A 22,697-nucleotide genomic window follows, 5' to 3' on the forward strand; every position below is an offset into this window, starting at 1 on the left:
AATTATATACTTCTTCGTGCTATCTGTAATACATTATATTGGAAATTTCTGTAAAATCTAAGTGTAAACTATGAGTGAATTCTGAAGTAGTGTTGGGAACTGAATCATGAGTTAGTATAATATAATGACACTTGATCAACGTGATTATATTACAGTAAGTCATGCTGAGTTTATAATGGAACGTGATGATTCACAGACCCTAACGTCATCATGTGCCATGTTACACGACTCTTACATTCTACCTAATCTCCAAACATATCAAGAACATATATTTCTTGATAGTTCTATTCTCAGTGATTCTAGTAAATTGACAAATCAAATCGTGCTACTACCTTTCCTTTCTACCTTGTATATTATGATAATTCGAAAACTCCATACCTACGAATTCTGGACCATTACTTGCGAAAAGAAAACAAAAAAAAAACATGAAACTCTGAAATAGAAAGGGGGTATAAATCGTAGCAATTAAGAGAGAACATTAACTATGAATGACAAAGATTATAAACGGAAGTAGGAACATTGAAATATAAGGGGAGATATAAAGCCCGATAACAACACGGAGATTACAAACCGTGGATATTAATACGAATAGCAATATAAAGACACGGTATAATTAAGAATAGTATCACCCCAAGGTAATATTAGAATTAAACAGATTTTTCGGGTGTAAGATTGAAAAGAAGGATGGCAGAAATGATAATTAGAAAAATATCAAGGATTAGAACTGGATTAAGCATTTTCACAATCTTTTGGATGTAAGAACAAAGAAAGAAAGTATAGGAATGGTGAAAATAATGGAACGGAAAAAGTTTATATTATAATGGAAATATCAGACAGAGTAATCGAGGCAGATCACAGTATTTAATTATCGAGATCTTAATTTCCTCACTCGCCGAAGAATCAAATCTTTTAGATTTCGAAGATTTTCTTTGAAATCCCTTGAATTCCGGAATTCAACCAAGACAACGTCAAAAGTTAAGATGCATCTTATTTTCTAAATTCAACAGTGACTACGTCAAAAGTTAAGACGAAACTTTATTTATTCATTTCACTCTTTTGTGATAGCTTCATTCATACTCTTCGAATAATCGAATTGTTTTATCTGTATTACTCAATAATGATAAAACTCTATTTATCAATTAATATGCGTCATGAAAACATTTTTATTGTTAGCCATGATAACCACACTCAAATTTTTGGATGAAATTTCTTTAACGGGTAGGTACTGTGACGACCCGGAAATTTACGACTAAATTTAAACTCAATCTTTATACGATTTCGACACGTTAATCAAAGTCTATAATAATAAGTCTCAAGGATTTTGGAACTATGTTCATATATTCAAATTACCCTTTGACTATTTCCGACGATTCACGAACCATTAATTGTAAATAAATGTGTATACGTACAAATATAAATATAAATATATGTATATAATAACTAAAAATAATAATATACGATTTAATCGTTAGAACTGAAAATATAAAATAATATACGATATAATTAAATTATTATTAAAATATATATATATATATATATATATATATATATATATATATATATATATATATATAGTATATCAAATATAATTATTTAATAATTGTAATACTCATTGGACGTTTCGATTATTATTTAGAGAAATTTAATTCAAACTTTTATGATTTTAAAATAAACGGTGATCCGAAAATGAGTTCTTTAAATTATAAATTTATTAAATATCTTGATGTATAGTACTATTTGATCATGCTTTATTCTATCTTTCTGTTACATTTCATATCATACCGCTTTTATGATTCATATTTATAATTATTATTATTATTATTATGATTATTATTAATTATTATTAATATTATATTTCTATAAGTTATATGTCCCTGTATATGTATGTACTAAGAGAGATATAGGAGAAACCCATTTGCTCTATTCTTTCTATTTTAATCACAATCTAGATACCACTTTTCCTCATTTCCTTTTCTTGTTTTTCTGTCAAACTCATATGGCCAACACCCGTCAATTTTCCTGTATCATGAAAAATACATATAACAACATAACTTCATCTTTGTCACTTACTAATCATATATCCGTGATATATGATTAGTAACTGTTTTCATTTCCTTTTACCTCCACTAACACACATATATTATATTATATATATACCGATACGCAATGAAAACTTGAATCACCAACTTGTGTTGTTTTCGTCTTCTTTTGTTGACTAGACCACAACCTCAAATCACCACCTACTACATATTCTGTTTTCCATCTCCATCTCAATTATGAATATACAAAGAAGCATTCACTAAATGTATATTATTATTATTATTTATTATATTTACATATATCTATATTCTATATATATACATATGATACTACAAATACATATCACCACTACTATACCAGTCCCTCGATCATTCTATCCATCACCAAAACCATTCGGTCACCATCATCTCCGACACCAAGTCAACACCGTTAACCACCCTTCAATCATTATCCTTCGTCTTATTTTTCTGATTGTCCGAGAACCATGACCACCACTTAACACCCTTGATCACCTTGTACAAACACCTAAACCCATCACCAACCGTCGCCTTTTAAATCAACAAGAATCAACACCCTCAATTGTCACCATGGTAAACTGCAATCATTGCCTTTCCTTTTTTTTTTTTGTTGATTGACGTATAGAAACAACAGAAGAAAGAAGTTATACCACTTGATTGTTGGAGCTTTGGTCGATTTACAAAAAGTAAACAAGGAAGAATTTCTTAATTATCCAATTGTGGGTCAGGTGGGATTCAAAGTGTCGACCATTACAGAAGTAAGCAGGTCCCTTTTTATTTTTCCTTATTTTCTTTTAACCAAGAGAAGTATTACTCCATATTATATCCTGAGCAAAGAAGCGAGCTATATTAAAATTTTGGACTGTTGGACTGAAGGGTATATGGGCCGAAGGGTATATGGGCTAAGTTTTTTAAACCTGCTGCAGTCTACATCATGTTTCTGTGAAAACGCTGCTGCACGAGATGATTTTGATATTATTTTTTTAGACGATGCATTATAAGATGATATTGATCATAAGCTTTGAATAACGATAGTATAATGTAATTAGGGATCTTGATGATAGATTATAATGATGATGGTGATCATGTGATATTTAGTAGAAGATGTTAGACGATGTACGGTAATCGTATGATGATGATGAGATGTACATGATGAAGAGGTAACGAGTGATGATGATGAACATATCGATAGTGATTATAATGATGGTTATGATGGTAGATGATGGATGATGAGGATGGCGATGGTGTATGATCTGATAATGATGATGATAATAAATAATGATGGTGATGAACCAAAGTTTATTTGTGAAGATTGCTATTTGGATTTAAAAAGGCTATAGGAAAATTCGGGTTAAAGTAGTTATATATGCTATTTATTACATGAAATGACGAGTGGTTCAATGGTTAGAGGTGTTGTCGTTGAGCGAGGAGTCGAGGGTTCGAGCCTCGTCTATGGCAATTCTTTTTAACAAAATATTTCCAAAGGGGTATACATTTTTATTATTATTATTATTATTATTATTATTATTATTATTATTATTATTATTATTATTATTATTATTATTATTATTGTTGTTGTTGTTGTGTTGTCATTATTATTACTATTTGTTGTTATTACAAGTATTATAACTATTATTATTATTATTAATATCATTATTAATATATGTATTATTATTATTAACATGTTTAGGATTATTATTATTATCATTAATATGAAAACAATAAAATTTATTATTATTTTCTTTAATTAGTATCATTTTTATAATTATTAGTATTATTATCATTATTAACCATATCATTACTATTATTAGTATTATCACTATTAAAAAAGTTATTATTGTTATTAGTAGTAAATTAATATTTTCTAAATTCTCATTTTAACAAATAAATCTTTTGTACACTATATATACTTATTGCATATATTAAGATTGTATTAATTCACATAACAAACTAATAATATTTCATAAATACAATACTAATCACAAATATATGTATATAGATTTATTAATATCACTCACTGTATAAGTATTAATCATTATAAATATATGTACATAAAATCGATAAATATAAAATATAATTTAACATATAATATAAGTATACGTTTTAAAATGGAATTTAGTATAAATTCTATATAACTATAAATATATAAATAAGATATATTAATAAATGAAAATTTTGTGATTTACATTATATTTATTAATAAATATACAATTGATATAGGTTCGTGAATCCGAGGCAGACCCTGCATTGTTCAATGTCGTCATATGTATTTTTACTACAAAATACAATATTGTGAGTTTCATTACTCCCTTTTTAAATGCTTTTGCAATATATATATTTTTGGGACTGAGAATACATGCGCTATTTTTATAACTGTTTTACGAAATAGACACAAGTAATTGAAACTACATTATATGGTTGAATGATCGAAGCCGAATATGCCCCTTTTGCTTGGTAACCTAAGAATTAGTAAACTGATCTACTAATTGACGCGAATCCTAAAGATAGATCCATTGGGCCTAACGAACCCCATCCAAAGTACTGGATGCTTTAGTACTTCGATGTTGTTTTATCATGTCCGAAGGATTTCCCGAAATGATAGGGGATATTCTTATATGCATCTTGTTTATGTCGGTTACAGGTGTTCAATCCATATGAATGATATTTTTGTCTCTATGCATGGGACGTATATTTATGAGAAATGAAAATCTTGTGGTCTATTAAAATGATGGAAATGATTATTTATGTTAAACTAATGAACTCACCAACCTTTTGGTTGACACTTTAAAGCATGTTTATTCTCAGGTATGAAAGAATTCTTCCGCTGTACATTTGCTCATTTTAGAGATATTATTTGGAGTCATTCATGACATATTTCGAAAGACGTTGCATTCGAGTCATTGAGTTCATCAAGTTTATTATTAAGTCAATTATAGTTGGATATATTATGAAATGGTATGCATGCCGTCAACTTTCGATGTAATGAAAGTTTGTCTTTTAAAAACGAATGTAATGTTTGTAAAATGTATCATATAGAGGTCAAGTACCTCGCGATAAAATCAACTATTGTGAATCATTTGTAATCAATATGGACTTTGTCCAGATGGATTAGGACGGGTCTCTACAGATTTGAGGGCAGCAAGTGCGATTCGTTTGTGTCTTGCAAAGAACGTGCTTGCAAATGTGCACGGGTTATCAACGGCAAATGAGCTTTAAGTTAAACTAGAGCAGTTGTACCAGGGCAATGGCATCTCAAATCGGTTGTGTCTTAAAGAACAATTTCATACTCTGCGTATGGATGGGGGTTCAAAGATTTCAGATCATCTAAGTATTCTTAACGGTATTGTTTCAGAACTGGAGGCTATTGGAGTTAAAATGGATGATGAAGATAAAGCTTTGAGGTTGATATTATCTTTATCATCGTCTTATGAACACATGAAACCTATTTTGATGTATGGGAAGAAAACTCTGAAGTTTGAAGACGTTACTAGCAAGCTCCTATCCGAGGAGAAAAGACTAGAAGGTAACGGGGTCTCGTCATCAGAAAGTACGGTACTGTTGTGTTCGTATAGGCGAAAGAGAAACTCCGGGAAGAATCTAGTATGCTGGAGGTGCGGAAAGACTGGGCATGTAAGGGTTAATTGTCCAGGTGGAGCTAATTCGGTAAATGGCTCCAAAGGCGCTAATGATGTCTCCGTTGTTACGGAGAGTGACGAATTCCTCTGAAGTCACGTCATCCTCATGGTGTGTCTGCGCCACCATGGAAAGGGATGTTCGTTAGCGGTTCCACAATTGCACATGGGCACTGGTTTGGCATTGGTGCAGGTTGTGTGGTGGAAACTGATGTTGTAGCTGATGAAACTTCCAGGGAAAGCCAAACAGGAAGTTGCACCATAACTATTCAGCTGGTTATACAACATGTGCCGAGGTGAAATGCTTGGAATGTGATATTCTAAGTGTGATACTCTTTATGGTGGGGTATGATAATTCTGTTTAGAGTTATGATTGTCTATTATGACAATGATTGTCGGGTCTTTACAATGTTCGATGAAGATGCAAGTTTTGTCTCTTGGGAGATAATGCCAACGGCATGAAGATGAGGATCTTGAAGTTGTCGTCGAGGAAGCGTCTAGGTAGTTTATCCTTGCAATATGGAAGCATGGTTATTTCCTTCTATCCAAAAGGTGGAGATTTGATGGATATAGTTTTGGTTAGAAGAATTGGATATGGTTGCATAGTATTTGTGAAGGATGTTATCCCACATAGGTGGGAGGAAAAAGTTGGAGGGGACTTGCTTGATTATAAAAGAGGGGTTAAGTCTTCATTCCAAATTGCACCAATCAATACACTTTAAGTATTTGATTATTTCTTTCTTTCTTACCCTTGTTTGGGAGTTGTTTTAGTTAAATACTTTGGAGAGTGTAGTTGGCTTAAGAGAGTTGTCTATGTCATTGTAACAATTTGTGATATAGTGTATTTCTCTCTTTGGAAGCCCGTGGTTTTTCTCCTGTTTTGGAGTTTCCACGTTAAATCCTTGTGTTGTGGATTGCTCTTATTTCTTTACTGTTATCATTGGGCTGGGAGTTGATGGCAACGGAGACAGAAGCCAGGACCACCACAGAATATTGTCCGCTTTGAGAACAGTGAGCCACCAGCGACTCAACTGCCCTCACGGGTTTAAAACGCGTCCTGTGAGGAAGAGGTATCAAGCCACATATATGGGCCTTTGTTTTTGCCTCTCCAACCGATGTGGGAAAGGGGTGAAGGTCACCCCAACAATCCCCCCCCCCAACATCGGTGTGGTAACCTCGGCTCTGATACCAGTTGATGGCAACGTAGACAGAAGCCAGGACCACCACAGAATATTGTCCGCTTTGGGAACAGCGAGCCACCAGCGACTCAACTGCCTTCACGGGTTTAAAACGCGTCCTGTGAGGAAGAGGTATCAAGCCACATATATGGGCCTTTGTTTTTGCCTCTCCAACCGATGTGGGAAAGGGGTAAAGGTCACCCCAACAGGAGAAAAACTCCAAAATAGGAGAAAAACCACCGGCCCCCAAAGAGAGAAATATACTATATCACAAATTGTTACAATGATATAGACGACTCTCTTAAGCTAACTACACTCTCCAAAATATTTAACTAATACAACTCTCAAACAAGGGTAAGAAAGAAAGAAATAATCAAATACTTAAAGTGTATTGATTGGTGCAATTTGGAATGAAGACTTAACCCCTCTTTTATAACCAAGCAAGTCCCCTCCAACTTTTTTCTCCCACCTATGTGTGATAACATCCTTCACAAATACTATGCAACCATATCTAATTCTTCTAACCAAAACTATATCCAACATCAAGCCAGTTGTAACGACCCTGGATTTTCCAACGTTTATTTATTAATAATTGTTATTATTAATACATGTGATAAAACGAATGTATATTATTACATTTACATGTTACCATGATTGACCGAACTTGACTTTAATTGCCCGAAACGTCTTTGTGACACCCGGAACTTTTGCGAGTAATATTTTTAGATATTATTTGCATTCATGATTAAGTTTATTAATCATTTTAATTAACTAAAGTTGTTAGTTAGTTACTTGGACTTTTAATTGGATTAACTTGTTAATTACATTCATACTTGGGCTTTTATTTGAACTTGAGCCTTTACTAGTGTTATTGGACTTTAGAAGCCCACCCTACATTATTAATGGACTTAGTTAGCCCACTAAGAACTTGTAAGTATCATTTAGTGAAAGGAACTAGTTAGTTTGTACAATTGGAATCTAGTTTGCTCTTAATCCCCATGTAACCACCTCTTTTAACCACCTTTTAACATCTTTACATGCTAGTAACCTTTGAACCTTCTCCCTCCCCCTTGTGGCTGCTGAACCGTGGCCTATTGGTGCCCAAGGAGGGTTTTTGCCTTTCATTTTTTCATTACTTCATCACTTGATTTTCTCTCATTTTCAAAACACACACTTATCTCTCATTTTCTCTCAACCATTCTCTCTCACTTTTCTCTCTTTCTTGTAAGTGTTTGAACAACTTTTCTTCTTTTCTTTTGTTGGTAAAACCGTAGCATATCACCCATTAATCATCATCATTCTTTGTTTATTCAATCTTTTGTTACTTGTGTTGATTACTAGTAATTGTTTGTTACTTACTTATTTAGTTTCAAGAATCAAACTACTTAGTTTCATTCTTCATATTATCTTGTTCATAATAAGAACATACAAGACATAAACTTCCTAGTTTATGATCTCCAATACTTGTTTTAAGAAAGAGAGTTCTTGTGTTGTAACTCATACTTGAGGTACATGAAGTGAACTTAATGTTTACTTTACTTAAAGATCAAACTTTGGTTGAATCTTTAAAGTATGAACAACCATGAACAAATTACTTGTTTATTTAGTTTATGTCTTCATTTTATGCACTTTAATTTCTTGTTTGTTGGTTGTGATTGGTCAAATGTTACTAGTTAACTTTGATCTCATTAATCTTGAACTAAAAGAAACTTTAAAAGTTCAAGAACATGTAAATGAAACTTTTTAATTATAACTTTGTACACTTATGTTAGATCTAGACTTTTGAGTTTTGGATCTTCAAGATCAAACTAAGAACTATGTTCTACAACTTAAGATCTTGATTTCATAAGATCACTTTCAAGTTTGTAACTTATTATTAGTTTTAAAGTTCATGTATGTGTTAGATCTAAGACTTTGATGTAACTTTGGTTCATCAAACTTCATACAACTCTTAAGTGAGTTGTGCTTCATGTCTTAGACTTACACTTGGGTTATGATGGTCAAACCATGGTAAGGATGATGTAAACACATCAATGAGTTGTACACTTGAAGCTATAGGCATCAAGAATGAGAACCATGATGAACATCAAGCACCAAACTCACCGGAACCCATTATTTTTCTACTTTCTGTCTTCTACCTACTGTTTTCGGGTTTCTGTAACAGACCAGTAGACCTGGGCTGTTGTGATCATGATTTTCAAATAGGTATGTTCAATTAGATAACTTTTCATATAGGACTCGTCTTAATCCGAGTTACGGTTTAGGATTTATGGCCCTCCGATCGTCACTATGTCCTTTAACGTTGTGCAGAAATTTCTGACCTACTCGCACTTAGACCATCGCCACGGTCAAACGAAGACGAGTTTGCTTCTGTAAATTTTACCACACTTAAAGGACTCATATACGGAGCCATGGCCACTGGTCTCACCTTGTTTCAGTAAGGTTAGAGGCCGTGGTGACTGACTGAAATCAGCCTTTGTTTTAAACTACTTTCATAAATTAAACTTACTTTACGCCTTATGTTTGATGATGATTGATGATGACCTTTAAGACCTTATTTACGTACTTTTAAACCTATTCATACGATTTACTGACTTAGTACTATTTGACTTAGGTTGAGGACTTTCGGACCGATTACTTGCACACTTTTCCCGACTCGACTTTACCGCTACCTTATCATTGTGAGTTATAGCATTCCCTTTTTACTTTAACTTATTTTGGGAACTGAGAATACATGCGGATTTTATGTTTTACATACTAGGCACGAGTACTTAAACTTATATATGTGTGGGTTATATAACGGCAGAAACATTCCCTTTAGCTCGGTAACGTTTAGTCATTGGTTTTTGAACCGGTGAACGCGAATCTTAGATATGGATCCATAGGGTTTGACATACCCACTCGGGCTAGTAGCGCTAGCATTTAACGAGTGTTTAATACTTCGTAGACATACGCACTTGCCAAGTGTACTTTCAGGTGGTATAAACATTAAGTTAGTTACCAAGTGCCCACGGTTAACATATACTTTATCATACTATTTTGAAACGCTCTTTGTAGCACTGAAATCCCGTGGCCTACCTTACTTACTGTTATACTTAAACTATAGTTCACCAACCTTTGTGTTGACGTTTTTAAGCATGTTTTTCTCAGGTGATTGAGGTTAGCTTCCGCTGTGTACTAGTCGTGCTGTAGACACCCACTGCTTAGAGTTGTTATCGCATGAACTACTTTATTTTGCATTCAAACTTTAGTACTTTTGAACTATGACTTGTAACGACCATTGTGGTCACATACACTTATTATTTGCCTCTACTTAGTGAAGCATGCTTTTGGGTTGTAAAACATTCGATGTTGGTTTAGACATCACTTTATTTATGAATGCAAACTCTTTTTGAAATCGCATATAGTACTTAACCTTGTAATGATCCTGTTATTGATGATTCGTACACGATGATTTTGTACGGCGCATCACATTTGGTATCAGAGCATTGGTTGAAGGGAATTAGGTTGCATTAGTGAGTCTAAGACCGACCCGAGTAGGATTCACTAATAGGACTAATCTACAACTTGCTAGTTTACTTGTTTCCGCTGAACTTACTGCATGCTGCTGCTTACTTTTACTGCTATATGCCGTATGATATTACATGATTTCACTACTATATGATATCACTTGCTTTCGATTGCATGCTACTTCTGTACGATTCGTTATTATTGTCATGCTACTTATTGTTATACATGATTTAAACTGTTGGCATAATACGTGCTTGCTTTATGACTTACTGACATGGAAAATTTATTTTTCCTTGTTCAGATGTCGGATGTACCACCTGCTATCGTTTTGGGCAGTTTAGACTCGTCAGCCACCCCACCCGCTGCTGCTGCCGACACACCGATCCCGATACGCACCAGTGACCCCGGCGCTTCATCTTTCGGGACTAGCAGGCAGGCGCCTACACCAGTGGCTACTATTGATGGACACGTGGACCCTACGGAGATTCCAGCTCCGTCTGCTCCCGGATCCTCGGAGCCACAGCCCCGCATCGGTGGTGTTGTGATTCCCGCGGAGTTCGGGGAAGGGCCATTCCGTAACCATATGCGCATGCCGTGTCGACGCGCTCCTAATGGACGTTTAGTGCCGATTCCGCCATTCAGATACAGACAGATGATGGCCGCCCACGGACGGCCAGTTCAGCCACCCGTACAGCCACCACATGATTCAGACGACCCGTCATCCACTGATTCTTCATCAGATGACTCTTCCTCAGACGACTCCAGTGATGATGAGGACCCTGCTGATATACCTATTCAGCCACCCTCCACCCCGCCAAAGAAGCGGTATCGCTTCGACGGTACCATCATTCCGGGGATCAACGGAGGACGAGCCTTCACTGACACGTTTGGTCGACGTCGTAGGGTTACTGCTCGTAAGCGGCTTGTGTCGTACCCTGCCGACCCACAAGTGCGTAAGACACCCCGTTACGTACTGACTATTTCTGGATCCGGAACGTCTGCACCCCATTTCGTGCGATCTGCACCACCTACATCACCGGCACCACCTGCATCACCGGCACCACCTGCACCGCCGGCACCACCTGCCCCACCATCTCCCACAGTCGAGGAATTGACAAGGGAGGTGGAGATCCTTCGAGCTCGGGTAGCTGAGCTTGAGGAGCAGATGTCTCAGGTTATGGACATCCTACACCCACCTTCACCGTAGGACCTTTTGTATTAGATTTCATGATGTAATCTAGTTGTAGTTTCATATTTCACTTATGTATTGTACGAATCTATCATGATGTATGAAACTTATTATTAATGAATGGAAACTTTGTGATGTTATTTTTACACAAGTATTCTATTTACGTTACTGTATGGTGTTTTGCGGTACTTGTATCAACTTGCGTTACTTAATTAACATGTGTTGTGCTGTTTACATGTTGGTTGTTATATACTATATTATTATATATTGAATGCTGGATTTTGACTTGAGTCAAAATGTTTGTATAGAACACCATGGCTAACGGTCGATCCACACCTACTGCTGCTCAAATTGAAGAGATGATCCAAGAACGTGTAGCCGCAGCCATTGCGAAAATGCAACCCCAAGCTCCATCGCCACCGCCACCACCATCGGTTATTCAACCCGTTCAAAATGGGTGTACTTACAAGGAATTCCAGAGCTGTAAACCACATAACTTCAGCGGCACTGAGGGACCGGGTGGTCTCACCAGATGGTTCAAGAAACTTGAATCAGTATTCCGAGTTAGCAACTGTTCGGAGGACAATAAGACCAAATTTGCTTCTTGCACACTATCTGACGGCGCGCTCACGTGGTGGAACACAATGGCACAGGCACAAGGCATTGATGAGGCGTATGCTACGCTATGGGAAGAATTTAAATGTGCCATGATTGAGGAGTATTGTCCGAGAACCGAAATCCAAAAGATGGAAATCGAATTTATGCAGTTAAAGGCCATTGGGAACGACCTTGATGGTTACAACAGGAGATTTTTGGAACTAGCCCTGATGTGTCCGACAATGGTCACCCCGGAATTCAAGCGAATGGAAAGATACTTCTGGGGACTTCCTAAGAGCATTAAGGGAAACGTCACCTCATCCAAGCCACCGAATGTTCCCGAAGCGATGCGCATGGCGCATACTTTAATGAATCAAATAACCATCGATGAACCGGAGAAAACTAAGTCTGAAGTGGGTACTAGTGAGAAGCGCAAATGGGATAACCACAACAACAACAACAACAACAACAACAACAACAGGGGAAGAAACTATGAACAGAACCCGGTGAAACGACATGAAGGTTTCAGAGGAAACAACAACGGTGGAAACCCCAACCCCAACAACAACACCAACTCCAACCCGAACTACAAGGGAACCTTACCATAATGCTTGAGGTGTTACAAACACCACACTGGGTATTGCAATGTTGTCTGCGAGAAGTGCCAACGGTCTGGGCATGTTGGAAAAGACTGCAAGGTCACCACTTTGAAAACCCCACAGGGCCAAGGAAGTGTTACGAATGCGGACAGACGGGCCATTTCAGAAATGCGTGCCCAAACAAGCGAAAAGATGGTGGACCACCGCACGCTAGAGCTTTCAATGTTAATGCAAGGGACGCACGAGAAAACCCCGACTTGGTGACAGGTATATTCAAAATCAACAATCTTTTAGCTTCTGTCTTGTTTGATACTGGTGCGGATAGAAGTTATGTATGTAGACATTTTTGCGATAAGATTAATTGGTCATTAGTCCCGTTAAAAGAGAGTATGCTTGTCGAGGTCGCCAATGGAAAACTTGAAAAGGTTGACCATATTAGTCGTGGAGCTATTATCAACATAGCTGGTGAAGATTTCGAAATCGATTTGATACCCATCAAACTGGGAAGTTTTGACGTGATAGTCGGTATGGATTGGTTGAGCAAGATAAAGGATGATATTATCTGCGGAGATAAAGCTCTTCGTATACCGCAAGGAGATGGCGAGCCACTGGTTATCTATGGAGAGAGATGTACCACGAAGTTGAACCTCATTAGTTGCGTGAAAGCGCAAAAGATTATGAAGAAGGGACGTTTTGCTGTCCTAGCACATGTGAAAGCGGTAGAAACTGAGGTGAAGAGCGTGAACGACGTTCAAATTGCGAATGAATTTTCCGATGTCTTCCCAAAGGAATTGCCTGGATTGCCGCCGCAGAGAGCAGTAGAGTTTCAGATTGATTTAGTGCCAGGAGCTGCACCTGTAGCTCGCTCACCTTATAGACTCGCACCTTCCAAGATGCAAGAACTACAGAGTCAACTACCAGAACTGTTAGACCGTGGATTTATCCAACCAAGTTTCTCGCCTTGGGGTGCACCTGTGTTGTTTGTGAAGAAGAAGGATGGATCCTTCCGTATGTGTATCGACTACCGTGAACTCAACAAATTGACTATCAAGAATCGGTATCCTCTTCCACGAATTGATGATCTTTTTGACCAACTACAAGGATCGAGCGTTTACTATAAGATCGATTTGCGATCCGGTTATCACCAGTTGAGGATGAAGGAAAGTGACGTGATGAAAACTGCATTTAGAACTCGTTATGGTCATTATGAGTTTCTCGTGATGCCATTCGGATTAACCAATGCACCTGCTGTGTTCATGGATCTCATGAATCGTGTCTGCAAGCCGTACTTGGATAAGTTTGTTATCGTCTTCATAGATGATATCCTCATCTACTCTAAGAGCGAAGAAGAGCATGAGCAACACCTCCGACTAGTACTTGAACTCTTGAGACAAGAGCAACTTTACGCCAAATTCTTCAAGTGTGAATTTTGGTTGAAGGAAGTACAGTTTCTGGGTCATGTTGTGAGCGACCAGGGTATCAAAGTTGACCCCGCCAAGATTGAAGCTATCAGCAAGTGGGAGACCCCCACAACTCCAACTCACATTCGCCAATTCCTAGGTCTCACCGGTTACTATCGAAGGATCATTGAAGGATTTTCTCTGATTGCGCGTCCTTTGACCGCACTGACTCACAAGGGTAAGAAGTTCATTTGGGAACCCTCACACGAATCAGCATTTCAAACTTTGAAGAAGAAGTTAACCACCGCACCTATCCTATCACTTCCTGAGGGCAGTGACGACTTTGTTGTTTATTGTGATGCATCGAAAAGTGGTTTTGGTTGTGTACTGATGCAACGATCAAAGGTTATCGCTTATGCCTCCCGCCAATTGAAGATTCACGAGCGGAACTACACTACTCACGATCTTGAACTTGGAGCCGTTGTCTTTGCGCTCAAATTGTGGAGACACTATTTGTATGGAACTAAGAGCACTATCTTCACCGACCACAAGAGTCTCCAGCATATCTTTGATCAGAAGCAACTGAATATGAGACAGCGTCGATGGATCGAGACGCTTAACGACTACGATTGTGAACTTCGTTATCATCCTGGCAAGGCCAATGTTGTAGCTGACGCTTTAAGTCGAAAGGAGAGGACGGCACCTCTTCGTGTTAGGGCTCTAAACATCACCATCCATTCGAACCTCAACAGTCAGATCAGAGTAGCCCAAGATGAGGCTCTCAAGGAGGAGAATATAACTCATGAGCATTTGAACATACTTGTCTCTCGATTCGAGGTTAGGGAATCTGGACTCCGATGTTATGCCGAAAGAATTTGGGTACCTTATTACGGAGATCTACGGAACCTTATACTTGATGAGGCACACAAATTGAGATATTCGATTCATCCTGTAGCGGGCAAAATGTACCACGACCTTAAAGAACAGTATTGGTGGCCGAATCTTAAAAAGGACGTTGCGACTTATGTTAGTAAGTGTTTGACTTGCTCGAAGGTTAAAGCCGAGCATCAGAGACCTTCTGGTTTGCTTCAACAACCAGAAATCCCACAATGGAAGTGGGAACGGATAACAATGGATTTCATCACCAAGCTACCAAAGACGGTGGGCGGATACGATACTATTTGAGTTATTGTTGACCGCCTTACCAAATCCGCACACTTCCTAGCGATGAAGGAAACTGATACAATGGAAAGACTTGCTCATCTATACATCAAGGAGGTTGTATCTCGTCATGGTGTACCTTTATCGATCATCTCAGATCGCGATCCCCGTTTTGCTTCTAGATTCTGGCGTTCTTTGCAAGAAGCCATGGGAACCCGTCTTGACATGAGTACTGCTTATCACCCTCAGACCGACGAGCAAAGTGAACGAACGATTCAGACCTTGGAAGACATGTTGCGTGCATGTGTCATTGATTTCGGAAAGGCCTGGGAAAGGCATTTGCCACTCGCCAAATTTTCTTACAACAACAGTTATCACTCAAGCATTAATGTTGCACCTTTTGAAGCATTGTATGGCCGTAAGTGCCGATCTCCTATTTGTTGGGCCGAAGTAGGTGAAAAGCAAATCACCGGACCCGAGGTAGTCCATGAAACCACGGAGAAGATTGCTCAGATTCAAGCTAGACTTAAGACTGCTCGTGACCGTCAAAAGAGTTATGCCGATCTTAAACGTAAAGACTTTGAATTCAACGTTAGTGATCGTGTAATGTTGAAGGTTGCACCTTGGAAAGGTGTGATCCGTTTTGGAAAACGTGGAAAGTTAAACCCACGATACATTGGTCCTTTTGAAATCTTGGAACGTGTTAGACCCGTTGCATACCATTTGGATCTACCAGCACAATTGAGCTCAGTTCATCCTACCTTCCACGTGTCAAACCTGAAAAAGTGCCTTGCTGCACCTGAACTTATCATACCACTTGAGGAACTTACAATTGATGACAAACTCCACTTTGTGGAAGAACCAGTTGAGATTATGGATCGTGAGATCAAAACTTTGAAACGCAACAAGATTTTGATCGTCCGAGTGCGATGGAATGCCAAACGAGGACCTGAGTTTACTTGGGAGTGAGAGGATCAAATAATGCGGAAGTATCCTCACCTTTTCCCGACTCCTCCATCTACCTCAGCTTAAATTTTGGGACGAAATTTTCTTTTACAGGTGGGTAATGTAACGACCCTAGATTTTCCAACGTTTATTTATTAATAATTGTTATTATTAATACGTGTGATAAAACGAATGTATGTTATTACATTTACATGTTGCCATGATTGCCCGAACTTGACTTTAATTGCCCGAAACGTCTTTGTGACACCCGGAACTTTCGCGAATTATATTTTTAGATATTATTTGCATTCATGATTAAGTTTATTAATCATTTTAATTAACTAAAGTTGTTAGTTAGTTACTTGGACTTTTAATTGGATTAACTTGTTAATTACATTCATACTTGGGCTTTTATTTGAACTTGGGCCTTTACTAGTGTTATTGGACTTTAGAAGCTGGCCCTACATTATTAATGGACTTAGTTAGCCCACTAAGAACTTGTAAGTATCATTTAGTGAAAGGAACTAGTTAGTTTGTACAATTGGAATCTAGTTTGCTCTTAATCCCCATGTAACCACCTCTTTTAACCACCTTTTAACATCTTTACATGCTAGTAACCTTTGAACCTTCTCCCTCCCCCTTGTGGCTGCTGAACCGTGGCCTATTGGTGCCCAAGGAGGGCTTTTGCCTTTCATTTTTTCATTACTTCATCACTTGATTTTCTCTCATTTTCAAAACACACACTTATCTCTCATTTTCTCTCAACCATTCTCTCTCACTTTTCTCTCTTTCTTGTAAGTGTTTGAACAACTTTTCTTCTTTCCTTTTGTTGGTAAAACCGTTGCATATCACCCATTAATCATCATCATTCTTTGTTTATTCAATCTTTTGTTACTTGTGTTGATTACTAGTAATTGTTTGTTACTTACTTATTTAGTTTCAAGAATCAAACTACTTAGTTTCATTCTTCATATTATCTTGTTCATAATAAGAACATACAAGATATAAACTTCCTAGTTTATGATCTCCAATACTTGTTTTAAGAAAGAGAGTTCTTGTGTTGTAACTCATACTTGAAGTACATGAAGTGAACTTAATGTTTACTTTACTTAAAGATCAAACTTTGGTTGAATCTTTAAAGTATGAACAACCATGAACAAATTACTTGTTTATTTAGTTTATGTCTTCATTTTATGCACTTTAATTTCTTGTTTGTTGGTTGTGATTGGTCAAATGTTACTAGTTAACTTTGATCTCATTAATCTTGAACTAAAAGAAACTTTAAAAGTTCAAGAACATGTAAATGAAACTTTTTAATTATAACTTTGTACACTTATGTTAGATCTAGACTTTTGAGTTTTGGATCTTCAAGATCAAACTAAGAACTATGTTCTACAACTTAAGATCTTGATTTCATAAGATCACTTTCAAGTTTGTAACTTATTATTAGTTTTAAAATTCATGTATGTGTTAGATCTAAAACTTTGATGTAACTTTGGTTCATCAAACTTCATACAACTCTTAAGTGAGTTGTGCTTCATGTCTTAGACTTACACTTGGGTTATGATGGTCAAACCATGGTAAGGATGATGTAAACACATCAATGAGTTGTACACTTGAAGCTATAGGCATCAAGGATGAGAACCATGATGAACATCAAGCACCAAACTCACCGGAACCCATTATTTTTCTGCTTTCTGTCTTCTACCTACTGTTTTCTGGTTTCTGTAACAGAACAGTAGACCTGGGCTGTTGTGATCATGATTTTCAAATAGGTCTGTTCAAGTAGATAACTTTTCATATAGGACTCGTCTTAATCCGAGTTACGGTTTAGGATTTATGGCCCTCCGATCGTCACTATGTCCTTTAACGTTGTGCAGAAATTTCTGACCTACTCGCACTTAGACCGTCTCCACGGTCAAACGAAGACGAGTTTGATTCTATAAATTTTACCACACTTAAAGGACTCATATACGGAGCCATGGCCACTGGTATCACCTTGTTTCAGTAAGGGTAGAGGCCGTGGTGACTGACTGAATTCAGCCTTTGTTTTAAACTACTTTCATAAACGAAACTTACTTTACGCCTTATGTTTGATGATGATTGATGATGACCTTTAAGACCTTATTTACGTACTTTTAAACCTATTCAGACGATTTACTGACTTAGTACTATTTGACTTAGGTTGAGGACTTTCGGACCGATTACTTGCACACTTTTCTCGACTCGACTTTACCGCTACCTTATCATTGTGAGTTATAGCATTCCCTTTTTACTTTAACTTATTTTGGGAACTGAGAATACATGCGGATTTTATGTTTTACATACTAGGCACGAGTACTTAAACTAATATATGTGTGGGTTATATAACGGCAGAAATATTCCCTTTAGCTCGGTAACGTTTAGTCATTGGTTTTTGAACCGGTGAACGCGAATCTTAGATATGGATCCATAGGGTTTGACATCCCCACTCGGGATAGTAGCGCTAGCATTTAACGAGTGTTTAATACTTCGTAGACATACGCACTTGCCAAGTGTACTTTCGGGGGGTATAAACGTTAAGTTAGTTACCAAGTGCCCACGGTTAACATATACTTTATCATACTATTTTGAAACGCTCTTTGTAGCACTGAAATCTCGTGGCCTACCTTACTTACTGTTATACTTAAACTATAGCTCACCAACCTTTGTGTTGACGTTTTTAAGCATGTTTTTCTCAGGTACTTGAGGTTAGCTTCCGTTGTGTACTAGTCGTGCTGTAGACACCCGCTGCTTAGAGTTGTTATCGCATGAACTACTTTATTTTGCATTCAAACTTTAGTACTTTTGAACTATGACTTGTAACGACCATTGTGGTCACATACACTTATTATTTGCCTCTACTTAGTGAAGCATGCTTTTGGATTGTAAAACATTCGATGTTGGTTTAGACATCACTTTATTTATGAATGCAAACTCTTTTTGAAATCGCATATAGTACTTAACCTTGTAATGATCCTGTTGTTGATGATTCGTACACGATGGTTTTGTATGGGGCATCACACCAGTGGTGTCAAGAAGATCAAAGTTGACAAGCCCCTTGGTTACTTAATCTCTCTAGCTCTCTCTCTAAATATATATAACTTTATCATTATGGATACGAACATATATATATTATTATCATTATGGATACGAACACACACACACACACATACACACACACACATACACACACACACACATATATATATATATATATATATATATATATATATATATATATATATATATATATATATATATATATATATATATATATATATATATATGCATGTTAAGTTCAAATGAGAACCAAATTTAAATATATACATGTAGTGAAGGGATCGGGAGAGAACTAAGTGTGGGAGAGAAATCCATAAAACACACATATTGAGCTCAATCTGATTGGGCTCAATCTACACGTACACAGATTGAGTTTGAAATGTCCCGTTCTTATTGATTAAAAACGTTCCATATTAATTGATTTCGTTGCGAGGTTTTGACCTCTATATGAGACGTTTTTCAAAGACTGCATTCATTTTTAAAACAAACCATAACCTTTATTTTATAAATAAAGGTTTAAAAAGCTTTACGTAGATTATCAAATAATGATAATCTAAAATATCCTGTTTACACACGACCATTACATAATGGTTTACAATACAAATATGTTACATCGAAATCAGTTTCTTGAATGCAGTTTTTACACAATATCATACAAACATGGACTCCAAATCTTGTCCTTATTTTAGTATGCAACAGCGGAAGCTCTTAATATTCACCTGAGAATAAACATGCTTTAAACGTCAACAAAAATGTTGGTGAGTTATAGGTTTAACCTATATATATCAAATCGTAACAATAGACCACAAGATTTCATATTTCAATACACATCCCATACATAGAGATAAAAATCATTCATATGGTGAACACCTGGTAACCGACATTAACAAGATGCATATATAAGAATATCCCCATCATTCCGGGACACCCTTCGGATATGATATAAATTTCGAAGTACTAAAGCATCCGGTACTTTGGATGGGGTTTGTTAGGCCCAATAGATCTATCTTTAGGATTCGTGTCAATTAGGGTGTCTGTTCCCTAATTCTTAGATTACCAGACTTAATAAAAAGGGGCATATTCGATTTCGATAATTCAACCATAGAATGTAGTTTCACGTACTTGTGTCTATTTTGTAAATCATTTATAAAACCTGCATGTATTCTCATCCCAAAAATATTAGATTTTAAAAGTGGGACTATAACTCACTTTCACAGATTTTTACTTCGTCGGGAAGTAAGGCTTGGCCACTGGTTGATTCACGAACCTATAACAATATATACATATATATCAAAGTATGTTTAAAATATATTTACAACACTTTTAATATATTTTGATGTTTTAAGTTTATTAAGTCAGCTGTCCTCGTTAGTAACCTACAACTAGTTGTCCACAGTTAGATGTACAGAAATAAATCGATAAATATTATCTTGAATCAATCCACGACCCAGTGTATACGTATCTCAGTATTGATCACAACTCAAACTATATATATTTTGGAATCAACCTCAACCCTGTATAGCTAACTCCAACATTCACATATAGAGTGTCTATGGTTGTTCCGAAATATATATAGATGTGTCGACATGATAGGTCGAAACATTGTATACGTGTCTATGGTATCTCAAGATTACATAATATACAATACAAGTTGATAAAGTTATGGTTGGAATAGATTTGTTACCAATTTTCACGTAGCTAAAATGAGAAAAATTATCCAATCTTGTTTTACCCATAACTTCTTCATTTTAAATCCGTTTTGAGTGAATCAAATTGCTATGGTTTCATATTGAACTCTATTTTATGAATCTAAACAGAAAAAGTATAGGTTTATAGTCGGAAAATAAGTTACAAGTCGTTTTTGTAAAGGTAGTCATTTCAGTCGAAAGAACGACGTCTAGATGACCATTTTAGAAAACATACTTCCACTTTGAGTTTAACCATAATTTTTGGATATAGTTTCATGTTCATAATAAAAATCATTTTCTCAGAATAACAACTTTTAAATCAAAGTTTATCATAGTTTTTAATTAACTAACCCAAAACAGCCCGCGGTGTTACTACAACGGCGTAAATCCGGTTTTACGGTGTTTTTCGTGTTTCCAGGTTTTAAATAATTAAGTTAGCATATCATATAGATATATAAAATGTGTTTAGTTGATTTTAAAAGTCAAGTTAGAAGGATTAACTTTTGTTTGCGAACAAGTTTAGAATTAACTAAACTATGTTCTAGTGATTACAAGTTTAAACCTTCGAATAAGATAGCTTTATATGTATGAATCGAATGATGTTATGAACATCATTACTACCTTAAGTTCCTTGGATAAACCTACTGGAAAAGAGAAAAATGGATCTAGCTTCAACGGATCCTTGGATGGCTCGAAGTTCTTGAAGCAGAATCATGACATGAAAACAAGTTCAAGTAAGATCATCACTTGAAATAAGATTGTTATAGTTATAGAAATTGAACCAAAGTTTGAATATGATTATTACCTTGTATTAGAATGATAACCTACTGTAAGAAACAAAGATTTCTTGAGGTTGGATGATCACCTTACAAGATTGGAAGTGAGCTAGCAAACTTGAAAGTATTCTTGATTTTATGTAACTAGAACTTGTAGAATATATGAAGAACACTTAGAACTTGAAGATAGAACTTGAGAGAGATCAATTAGATGAAGAAAATTGAAGAATGAAAGTGTTTGTAGGTGTTTTTGGTCGTTGGTGTATGGATTAGATATAAAGGATATGTAATTTTGTTTTCATGTAAATAAGTCATGAATGATTACTCATATTTTTGTAATTTTATGAGATATTTCATGCTAGTTGCCAAATGATGGTTCCCACATGTGTTAGGTGACTCACATGGGCTGCTAAGAGCTAATCATTGGAGTGTATATACCAATAGTACATACATCTAAAAGCTGTGTATTGTACGAGTACGAATACGGGTGCATACGAGTAGAATTGTTGATGAAACTGAACGAGGATGTAATTGTAAGCATTTTTGTTAAGTAGAAGTATTTTGATAAGTGTATTGAAGTCTTTCAAAAGTGTATAAATACATATTAAAACACTACATGTATATACATTTTAACTGAGTCGTTAAGTCATCGTTAGTCGTTACATGTAAGTGTTGTTTTGAAACCTTTAGGTTAACGATCTTGTTAAATGTTGTTAACCCAATGTTTATAATATCAAATGAGATTTTAAATTATTATATTATCATGATATTATCATGTATGAATATCTCTTAATATGATATATATATATACATTAAATGTCTTTACAACGATAATCGTTACATATATGTCTCGTTTAAAAATCATTAAGTTAGTAGTCTTGTTT

At 36.2% G+C, this 22,697-nt stretch overlaps 1 protein-coding gene across 1 annotated transcript in view; it reads left to right on the forward strand.

The window, feature by feature from the left end:
* Positions 1-22,697, forward strand: part of LOC139853529 (photosystem II 10 kDa polypeptide, chloroplastic-like) — a 58,259-nt gene that overhangs the window by 23,123 nt on the left and 12,439 nt on the right. The window contains exon 3 of the mRNA XM_071842920.1: positions 19,316-19,350. Coding sequence (XP_071699021.1) covers positions 19,316-19,350 — 35 coding nt within the window. The remainder of the gene's footprint in view (positions 1-19,315; positions 19,351-22,697) is intronic.

This window comes from Rutidosis leptorrhynchoides, chromosome 6 (assembly GCF_046630445.1).
Source record: "Rutidosis leptorrhynchoides isolate AG116_Rl617_1_P2 chromosome 6, CSIRO_AGI_Rlap_v1, whole genome shotgun sequence".
NCBI classification, from domain to species: Eukaryota; Viridiplantae; Streptophyta; class Magnoliopsida; order Asterales; family Asteraceae; genus Rutidosis; species Rutidosis leptorrhynchoides.